Below are 11717 nucleotides of genomic sequence, written 5' to 3'. Positions count from 1 at the left end.
GTTCTCCAATTTCCTTAAAAGTCATTAAGTCTTTCTTTATCTTACGAATATTTCTTGCTTTCCTGACTGTTCACGAGATCCCATATATTTTCGGAAAATCTGGGCTCTAACTGTGCTAACAAATAATTGAATTTGTTTGCTTCAGTCAGTGTTCCCGCGACACGGTAAATTGTGCTTCAGCTGAGAAATCCATATATAAGGCTTTTCAGTCCATAACGGAGGAAGTTTCACACAATTATATCTACTTCTACTTTCGTATCACTGTATCCTCTATCTGCTATCACCTCGGCGTTTATCACAGGAATTCCCATTGCACTCTTTAATTTTACTACCCATGCTTTAAATTTCACCGAAGGTTGTTTCGACTATTTGTTGAGTCAGTCCTCGTGAAGATAAATTACTTTTTCGGTTTATTTACATTTTTCCTGGGTTATTTCACCTTGGCTTTCCTGCCATTACTATTTATTTAGTTTCTGAGTGTTTGACCTTCTCTATTACTGTCTTTCCCTGAGCAACGTAAGCTATAGTTCTTTTTAGAGATATTCACTCCTGTTCAACTGAACTGCCTACTGTGGCCTTCCTTATTGCCGTACCTACGTCTTTAGCGGACGTCAATTGCATCTCATTTCTCTTAGTCAATTTAGTATACTACTTTTCAATTTTAGTCTACGCGTAATCACTACTAAACTGCGATCTGTGTCTATATCTGCTCCTGTGTGTACCTTACAATCTAGTATCCGATTTCGGATTCTCTGTCTGATCATCATGTAATCCAACTCGTCTCCCCCCCCCCCCCCCCCATATCTTCAAGCATACTAACTGAAGTTTATTGCAGAGTTCAATTGGTCTTTCTCCTCTCTGATTCCTAATACTGAGTCCACATTCACCCGTAACTCTTACTTCTGTTCCTTATCCTACAACCGCAATTCACTGCCCCACGACTATAAGATTTACTGTATTTATATACCGTATTTGTGTACTGAAGTAACCGTTCCATATCCTCATATACTTTATCTATTCTTTCATTGCGGAGTCGGTATGTATACCTGAACTATTGTTGTCTATTCTGACGAGAACAACCCTATCACTGAACTGTTCACAGTGATTCACTCTCTACCCTACCTTCCTAACATAACGAATACTACTTCCGTTATATTATCCAATATTGAAATTACTCTGTATTCATGTTCCCAGAAATCGTCGTCTTCCATTTCACTTCATTGACCCCAACTGTATGTAGAATGCGCCTTAGTATTTCCCTTTTCAGAGTTTCTAGCTTTCCTAATTCGTTCAAACTCCTGACAACAGAAAGTCCGACTCGTAGAGTATTTCCTTTTCGTTGGTTACTCCATCTTTTTCTCATGGTCACCTTCCCCCTGACAGCCCCCTTCGAAAGAACTGAATGGGGGCCTACTTCGAATTCTGAAGAAAACATTCACAAGCCAAGATCACTAAAAAAAGCATTTGATTGGATGACCGGTTTCAACAGAGCCATGCTATCATCATCGGATCTTACGCTTTTGAATTGTACAACATATTATCCATCAGTTTAACAATTCAAAAGCGTAAGACCCGATGATGACAGCATAGCTCTGTCGAAACTGCTCGTCCAACAACATGCTTTTTTTTAGCGATCTTGGCTTCATTTGCCATACATTGCAGATCTCCCCCAGACTGACCTTGCCAGGAACATTTAATCCTGAATCTTTTCCCAATGGAGAGATCACGTCACCTTACCTGTCTTTAATACAGTGGATTACATTGCCTTCTGCATCCTCATGCCGCAGATCATTGCTGGTTCCTCCGCCTTTAGGGGCAGTTTCCATCCCCAAGGGCAAGAGTACCCTGAACCTCTGTCCGTTCCTCCGCTCCCTTCGACAAGACCGTTTTTTATTATCTTTATAGCAATTTTGCATCCATCCTTTTGTCGTTTACTGAAAAGACAATAGAACAACTGTCACAGAAGCACAATCTTATTGATCAGTCTAAGAGGAACTTAAATAATATTGCTAAATATCATTTAAGAGTAAAATTGAGAGTACGAGGGAAATGAACTTCAAACAATATTATGGAAAAGTAGATAAAGTAAATAAAAATGGGATGAGAAATAGGATATCGTGATAAAAGTTAGACAGAGAATTGAAAACCCTACGTCGAAACAAGGCTGCGAGAGCAGATGACGTTTCCTCATAATTATTAAAACCCTAGGGATAGCCAGTCACCAAAAAACTGTTCCACATCTTGTGTACTACGTACGACATAGGGGAAATACTCTCGGACTTCAAACACACTGAAATAATTCCAGATCCAAAGAAATCAGGTCAGATCATAACAGGTGTGAATATCTCCGAAACATCAGTTTAATAACGCACGGCTGCAAAATACTGACAGGAATTATTTGCATAAGAATGGGAAAATTCGTAAAACTCGACCAGTTTAGCTTTCGTAGAAACGTAGGAAGACGTGGGGCACTACTTACCCTACGACTTACCTTAGAAAATAAATTCAAGGACGGCAAACCTGTGTTTACAGGACTGTTTACAGGAATATATTCTTTGAAATTCTGTAGGGATAAAATGGAACGAGTAAAAGATTGTTTACAACTTGCACACAAACCAAATTAGAGTTGTAAGTGTCGAAGGATATGAAAGGGAAGCAGTGATTGAGAATTGAGTGGGGCTTGGTTGTAACCTATCCCTGATGAAATTCAGTCTGTGCATTGAGCAAACAGTAAAGAAAACAAAGGAGAAATTCGAAAAAGAAATTAAAACTGAGGGAGAAATAAAACGTTTGAATTTTACTGATGACATTGTAATTCTATCGGAGTGGCAAAGCACTTTGGAATAGTCGTGGAAGGTAATGGTAAAGAGAGAATGTCTTGAAAAGAGATTATATGACGAACATCAGAGAAAACAAAACAAAGGCAATGGAATGTAATCAAATTGAATCAGATGTTGTTGAGAAATTTACATTACAAAATGCGACAGTAAAAATAGATGAGTTTTGCTATTTGGGCGTGAAAGTAACTGATGACGACCGAAGTAGATAAGATATGAAATGTAGAGTGGCAATTGCAACAACAAGTCCCTGAAAAAAGAAAAAGAGATTTGTTAGCATTTAATGTAAATTTAAGTGTTAGGCAATCTTTTCTGGAAGTGTCTGTCTGGTGTGTAGTTTTTCACGAAGGTGAAACGCGAACAATAAGCACTTCAGACAAGAAGAGAACATACCATTTTGAATGTGGTGCTACAGAAAAATGCTGAGGGTTCGGTGGGTAGATCGAGTAACTGATGAGGAGGTACTGTATCGAACAGGGAAAAGGAGAAATCTCTGGTACAATTTGACTAAAATAAGGGGTCGGTTGATAAGGAGTATTGCGGTCCATCAAGGGAGCGTCAATTTGGCAATAAAGGTAAGTGTTGGATTTGGAAATTGTAGAGCAAATGCAAGGGATGAATGGGTATAGGTGTTAGCAGCTGTTCGGTGATAATGAGCGTTGCACATGATCGACTGATAAGGAGAACAGCATCGAACAAGTCTTCGTACTGAAGGATTAAACAGCCAACCGGTTGCACATAACGGTACGTACATTGACCTAGGTTTCGACACCTTCTGGGGGTGTCTTCATCAGAATGAAATGTTGCTAAATCGTAAAATTACGTTGCTGAAAAGAAATAATCAGAATTTGCAGCAGTTATGCTCATGTCAAAAGTAAAATATAACGTTGTAGCCTTTGTCACGTGCGCCTAGCTGGCAGCAACGTGAGTCTCAGTTTACGATTTAGCAACATTTCTGGGAAGTTATTTCCTTTTTTGAACTGCAATTTCCTTAACCTTTAATATAAAGGGAGTGGAAGGCCTTGGCCCATACAGTGACCATTTCATTTCAACATATTTATTTGCATCATAGATAAATCATTAAGAGAATTACAATCATAAATCAGTAATAATTTCTTTAAGAAACGCCATTCAGGCAAACTTTACAAACTGCTTGTTATATAAAACCACAAATCAATTAATCTCTTTAAAAACATTTAAAAAGCCGCCACTCAGGCCAATTTTACAAACTGCTTGTTATATGAAACCACAAGCGAATTAATCTCTTCGCCAACGTTTAAAAAACCGCCACTCGGGCCAAGTAAATCATTTAAAATAAACTTTACATCAAATAACCAGGAAATCAATTATTATTTCCACAAAGATTGAAAATCGCCCCTCCCGGGAGAGATATTACCAAACAACTTCACAAGGTTATAGACAGTTTGATCAGTAATAACCCAGTTATTTCCCCATAAAAAATGACAAACGCCACTAAGGCTGAATTGCATCGCAATTTTAGAAAACGGTTTCAATTAAGACACATTCTTCTAGAAATCCCTCAAAATTCTTAAGACAAATATTTAAAACATTTAACCCAGGCAACCTTGCAGAGCCACCACAAGTTTTAGAAAACTGCAGCTTGTACAATAACTGAGGACCGAGACTGTGATGCCGCGACTTGGCCACGAACGGTGGAGGCGACTGAGTACTTATCTTCGAATTAAGATGTGGACTCCGTTTGTACTTCCACCCTGATCAGAACACCGAAATCGAAACCAAACAGCACACGCGAGCTCAGGCGAAGTCCACCGCCCGTACGCCCGCTAGTAATTTAAAAGGGGAGGCTCTGCACTTCGATGGCCCGTCGCTTCCGATCTCTGAAACATAAATCAGAAGCGACAACAGGGAACCAAACAACCCTCCCTTCACCGTAATAGACAAACTCATACAGAAACTACTTCGATAAAATTGACGAATTGATTTCATTCCTTTAAGCAGAACCACGTATGCAAATGATGCAAACGGAACTGGCTCATCAAAACCCAAGCATCACATGGAGCACCTTATGTGTGCGTGTAAGGTACCATACGGCAACCTTTAGACACGGAATATAGATCGTTCGGTAAGGCTGAGCACACGTATCAATGTTTTAGACACTTGACGGCTGAAGTAAGAACAATATTGTTAAGGAGCGAAGCACATACTTAATAAGAGGCATGAAATATCACATCACAGTCTTTGCAACGCTTTGCTGCCTCAAGAGCAACCATCATTATATTTCACTAATCGTTGGTAGGACTTGAATTATTTAACTTGATGCCAACTGCTGGACCGATGTGGCGAAGACATCAAACGTTGGTAAGTCCGATAGTAACAAAGTGTTCCTTCACGGAAGCGAGCACATGCATAGCTTCACGAGGCTGCCAAGAAGCCACAGCGCCGGACTGCTGTTACAGACTCCAGTACGATCAAGCGCCAACTGCCGCCCGTACTCACAAGGGAGCCTCCCCATCACACCCCCCTCAGATTTAGTTATAAGTTGGCACAGTGGATAGGCCTTGAAAAACTGAACACTGATCAATCGAGAAAAAAAGGAAGAAGTTGTTTGGAACTATGAAAAAAATAAGCAAAACATAGAAACTGAGTAGTCCATGCACAAGATATGCAACATCAAGGATAATGTGAGCTAAGGAGCGCTGTGGTCCCGTAGTTAGCGTGAGCAGCTGCGGAACAAGAGGTCCTTGGTTCAAGTCTTCTCTCGAATGAAAAGTTTACTTTCTTAATTTTTGCGTAGTTATGATCTGTCCGTTCGTTCATTGACATCTCTGTTCACTGTAATAAGTTTAGTGTCTGTGTTTTGCACCCGCACATCAAAACCGTGCGATTAGTAGACGAAATTACGTGCCTCTCCAACAGGAACCGAAAACATTTGATCGCCAGGTCATAGGTCAACCGATCCCTCCACAAGAAAAGACGTGTGATATATTCTATATGGCACTGGTGACGGGATGTGCTTCACATGACAGGAATATGTTGTCGACCCACCTAACCTGTACACTTGGCGAATGGGTAAAAAGATTCTTCTACCTTGCCCGATTTAGGTTTTCTTGTGGATGTGATAATCACTCCCAAAAAGTGATGAAAACATAAGAGTTTGTCACATAAACTGCAACAAATGAATGCAACAGTCGCACAGTTTTCCCTGTGCTCTGTCAAAACATATGTTTTTAACGTTTTCAAATGTTTGCGTGTAGACCGTCAAATCCTGCATATGTCCAAGCCAATTTGAACATGTCCTGGAATTTTGGAGAGCGAAGTTGATTATGTGTGAGTGCCTGAACTTTGATAATTGTCTTAAAATAAAAAATAAACTTGTTACTCGAGGGAGGACTTGAAACAAGGAACTCTCATTCCGCAGTTGCTCACGCTAACCACAGGACCACGGCGCTCCTGAGCTCATAGTATCCTTGATGTTGCTTATCTTGCACATTGACTACTCAGTTTGTATATTTTGCTTATTTTTTTTCATAGTTCCACACAACTTCTTCCTGTTTTCTCGATTGATCTGTGTTCAGTTTTTCAAGGCCTATCCACTGTGCCAACTTATAACTAAATCTGAGGGGGGTGCGATGGGGAGGTTCCCTTGTCAGGCACACCGTGCTCGGTATCGTCTCTCCAACGTCTCGCTATTACGCGCACTTCCGCGTGCCGTGCCCAACGTAGTTGTCCCTTTCCACTCGGCACGGCCCGCTATATCCTGAGCCGGCCCAGGCTCCAAAGACAAACTTCTGCCATAGGGATCGATAATGCCTAACCAAAGATAGCCCTGGCACCAGTCCCGCCACGGCTCAATTTAATTCTGATGAAGGCACCCCTAGTAGGTGTCGAAACATGGGTCATTGTATCTACCTGTTATGTGCAACCGGTTGGCTGTTCAGTCCCATGTTGAAACTAGTATACGGTGGCTGAATAACAATGATGTTCGCCGGCCGGTGTGGCCGAGCGGTTCTAGGCGCTACAGTCTGGAACCGCGCAACCGCTACGGTCTCAGGTTCGAATCCTGCTTCGGGCATGGATATGTGTGATGTCTTTAGGTTAGTTAGGTTTAAGTAGTTCTAAGTTCTATGGCAGGGGTCTGCAAACTTTTTAGTCCGGGGGCTACACTGACTCCTCCACGAAGTTATAAGGGCCAAGATGTACCTAGTGCGATTTAAGCACGCTAGCACTCCATGATCACCGTAATGTAAGGCTAAAGGAAAGATGAGATGGCAAAAATCTAAGGTTGTGGGAATAGCTAGCACTGAAACGGACTACGATTTTTATTTAATTACTTAATTTTGTTTGGTGGACGTACCTGACCGAAATTCTGGCGTATTTTATTCTGGCGAATTTCACCGACGAAAAAGTATGTCACTGCACATTCTTCACGAAAGCGGCCGGAAAAGTTAACTACATTTCAAAACCATTGTTAGCAACACCATTACTGAAAGACGTAACAGACGTAGTGTATGTCAACGCATTGTTATTTCAAGCGGCGCAACAATAAATTTAGTTATGTAGTCTTGTAGCGAGTAGCAGAGCCAGAGCATCTGTTTGATAGTTCTGTTGCGTGATTGTGTCTATGTTGCGAGTGTCTCACGAGTATCTTAGTGTTTTATGCACTGTACTAGTAGGTGAGACGACGAAGTGTGGGACAATTCAAAGTTTGAATTCGAAGAGACAAGGAAAATCTGAAAATCGAAATACGTATAGCACGACTTGAGTATTTTTTCATTGTATTTTTTAGTGGAACTACAGTGTAATTGTATTTAATTTAGTAATTAAAGTACCTTAAAAATAAATTCATTGCATTTTGTTTAGGCAGACTACTCCCTAGTTTTATTACTATTAAATAGCACAATTTTATTTTCTGGTTACAATCTTTTGTGAAGTTCTGTACAAATATGGAAAAGAAATGAAAGGTTGACAGTGAATGTAGAATTTTTAAAGAGCAGTGGGGATGTCAATATTTCGTGATGGAGTCAAGCAACAAACCAAGTTGTATTATTTGCAATGAAGCAGTATCAGTCTTCAATATACAATATAAAACGTCGTTATGGAACTAAGCACTCAGAATTACTCCACGTTTACAGGATTCGAACGATTAGAAATGTATGGGTCTCTGAAACGCCAGCTAAAAACCCAGCAGTCGCTGTTTAAGAAAGTAAATGTTGGCAATATAGGTACCACCTCGAATATTTGGCGGGCCGGATACCGGGGATGTCTGGCCAGCTAACGCGGGCCGGTTTGCCGGCCCTCGCGGGCCGGTTTCGGCCCGCGGGCCATAGTTTGGGATCGAGCGAGGTGGCGCAGTGGTTAGACACTGGACTCGCATTCGGGAGGACGACGGTTCAATCCCGCGTCCGGCCATCCTGATTTAGGTTTTCCGTGATTTCCTTAAATCACTCCAGGCAAATGCCGGGATGGTTCCTCTGAAAGGGCACGGCCGACTTCCTTCCCCGTCCTTCACTAATCCGATGAGACCGATGACCACGCTGTCTGGTCTCCTTCCCCAAACCAACCAACCATAGTTTGCAGACCCCTGTTCTAGGGGACTGATGACCTCAGAAGTTAAGTCCCATAGTGCTCAGTGCCATTTGAACCATTTTCGAACAGCCACGTTGAAAACAGTACAATCGTGGCAACTGTACTGATCTCCTAGGTGCAGCTTAGCAATCCGTCCGGGTAGCGTCCACTCTGACCTCGTGCAACAATTGCCGTCGGTGCACCCATTTCGAGGGCTAGGGATCCGATCGCGGGAGGTTCCCGCCTCGTCTACGGCCGTCACCGCAGCGCCCGTCGGCGCCCGCCGAGGGCGACAGTCGGGCCGGGAGCGAAGCCAATGGGCGGGCGGCAGCGGCGGCGTCGGCGGCGGCGGTGGGGGCGCCGGCAGCGGCGGCCGGCCAGCAGTCTCCGCGGAGCGCGCCAGTCCCTCCGCCGCGCCGGTCCCGCGCACAGCGCAGCTCCCACCGATCGGCCGTACGCTGTCTTCAGTCCGCGCCACCGAACGCGACACGCCGACGACCGCGCAACGCAGACGCGTCTCGAACTTCCGCACAGCCGACACCCGGGCCGCGACTGTTCGGAACTGCCACCGTCACTGACCGCGTAGTGCCGAAAGTTGTGCCAAAATCACAGCACCTTGCCAATTAATTTTTGGTCCATGAACTAACCCTTGGGGGCCGCATTTTATTTTCTCCGTTTCTCACATCGCAACCAAACTCGATTTTAGGATAAGTTTTTCTGTGTGACGAATCGTTTGCTGTGCTATACCCAATTTTTGAGCAATTGTGACTAAAAATTACCCCCAACGCCTTGTAAACAAAGTAGCCAGCACTTGCGCGAAGACTGTACTGCTCCCTCCCCGCTCGCGAGTGACAGTAAGCAAAATGCGGGGCAACATGTTGTGGTGTCTCCTCTTCCTGGTGGGGGCGGTTACCGGCCGTCTGTCTCCGCTCGACGAGTTCATGAAAACCCGCTTCGCGACGACGGCGGCGCCAGAAGCGCACCGCTCCACTACCGAAGAGCCCCCGGCACACAACTACTGGGACAAACAGGACAGCTCGTACGAAGACGATTACTACAACGTCGGGGACGATGATACAGTAGCCGGCCACCGGTCCCAGGAAGCCGCCGACTCGTCGGAAGAATCGGACGATTACGATGAGGATAAATATAATGAGGACAAGTACCACGATGAGGATAGCGATGAGGAGGAAGATGAGGATGAGGAGGGAAAAGGGTACGGGCCGCAGCAGCTGGGGTCCCGGCGGCGACACGGCGGTCACGGCCAACGGGGCCACGCCTCCCACCATGACCCGATGGACGACTACCTGGTCGAGGACGTCCGCGCCGGAGGAGACGCCGGTGACGACTTTGACGACGACGACGACGACGAGGAGGACGGCGACGTATCGTCCGAGAGTGACGAGTCGCTGCAGGAGGAAGATGCAGCAAAAGATGCTGACGAGAAACATCTGGAAGACGACAGCAGGGAGCAAGTCCAGAACGACGACAACTCGGCAAGGGTGAGTACTGTGCGTTAAGCCATGTACGTCACTAGCGTGCACCTATATTTGCCACACATTCGGCATGAAACTATGTCTTTCACTTATCTTTTTATGTTGTTTCGAGTTGCTAGGAATATTTTAAAAGCGATTTCGCGTATCGGCTTAACTTATTGAGGCATCGTCCTTCTTTCTTTTCCATTCTATTCAATCTAGGGTGGGGTTCACGTTATTTTTTTTTTTTTGAGAATTTGGCAAATCTTATTTATTAGCTTCGTGGCCGGATGCCCTTCATGACGATAACCTAAAAGAGGACAGCCTGTGAATCGTGTAAATTTTCTTCCACTTGTTATGGCTTTGGAATTGTTAGTGTATCGAATTCAATGAGGCGGAATTTTAGGACCAGGTCAGTATTCCCCTATACGAGCATGGAAAACAGCCTGAAAACAACTTGTGCACCAGCCCATACTTGTTAATCCGCCGCGTTGATCCGATGTGTCTTCGGTTTACCACCTTGTCTCACAAATAAATGCGCTGCGCGTTACGCTAAACGAGTAGGTCATACAATCGTCTTCGGCGGCCTCAAATACATACGCAGTCTCACGTAAGGCAGAATATTTAATTTTCACATTCTGCTGTTCTATGTAATTCAAAAGTGCTGTATCCAAAGAGAGTGTATATGTATTTCAGGCCAATGAAGATCAATAAAGTATGGCGAAACGTGCCTGGTAAAACAAAAAATGCGTGCTTTCAGCTGGACATCGACAGTCTGCTAACTTTTGTTGACTGTTAATAATTCTACGTAAACGGTCTCACACGATTGGGTGAATCACATAACGAAGGAATACAACTCCTAGTATATGAATGCAGTGGTTGCTGATTACCATATTAGTTCATATTAAAACATCCTCACGTCTGTGTAACTGCCATTACAGGTAAAACGCTTGTAATTATCACAATAGTATGCAGGATGACAATCGCCGTTTAGTTTTCTAGATAGCCGTCCGTAAGAAGACTGCATTATTAAAATGATTTTTGAGCATTGTGACAATTATGTCCTCTTGAGAGTAGTATAATGACTGCATCAGATCGTTAATAACATTGAATCAACAAAGCAGGTAAGCTATCATCCAAAAATGTATTTATTGAAGCTGTGTAGGATGTCTTCAAGAAAGAGTCGGACTTTAATATGTCACATATCCACTGTTATTTTTATCACCAAAGATACGGAGATACCGTTTGCATATACTCTGTTACAGGATCAGGAAAGGAACATATTGATATTCCACAACAACATTCACCTCTCTGTTGGAATAGTAATTGTATAGGAGAGCAGAAAATAGTCTCACAGCTATTTCAAACATTTACTGAAAAATTGTTATGTAACTGAGAATAATAGCAAAATGGACATATCCTAAGTTTCTTGTAACCGTGAGACGTTCACTTCTCATAACACTGACTTTGACCTCTGTAATTAGCCCTCGAGAAAATTACGCCTCAGTTCTACGTATTTGCTCACTGTTAATGAAGAAGCACATGTACTACTTGTCTACGCGGTTTTTTATGCAAATAGCTTTGCGACAACATATAAGTGCGAACTCACTCGAAGATCTCAGAAATGTAGCTAGCGAAAACAATTGAGACGTAGGCACATATGGCGTTTAAAGTGGGCATCGCTCCAGTTGTTTGTGTTGATTTACACTTTATCTTAACGATCCACTGTACGCCGCACATATCCTTCACAGTTGCATATCCAGCTAACGCCTATGGATGGAAAACAGCTGAAATTTCGGCAATGACTGAATTACGTCTGGCGGTCACGAGAACAGCTAAATGTGTGTCAGTGTGCCTT

At 43.3% G+C, this 11717-nt stretch overlaps 1 protein-coding gene across 1 annotated transcript in view; it reads left to right on the top strand.

Moving 5' to 3' along the window:
- Window positions 1-8803: 8803 nt before the first annotated feature.
- LOC126194767 (uncharacterized) overlaps window positions 8804-11717 on the top strand; it is a 1371323-nt gene continuing 1368409 nt past the window's right edge. The window contains exon 1 of the mRNA XM_049933053.1: window positions 8804-9886. Coding sequence (XP_049789010.1) covers window positions 9248-9886 — 639 coding nt within the window. The 5' untranslated portion in view covers window positions 8804-9247. The remainder of the gene's footprint in view (window positions 9887-11717) is intronic.

The sequence above is a fragment of the Schistocerca nitens genome, chromosome 7 (assembly GCF_023898315.1).
Source record: "Schistocerca nitens isolate TAMUIC-IGC-003100 chromosome 7, iqSchNite1.1, whole genome shotgun sequence".
NCBI classification, from domain to species: Eukaryota; Metazoa; Arthropoda; class Insecta; order Orthoptera; family Acrididae; genus Schistocerca; species Schistocerca nitens.
This window is presented reverse-complemented; position numbering and strand designations above follow the sequence as displayed.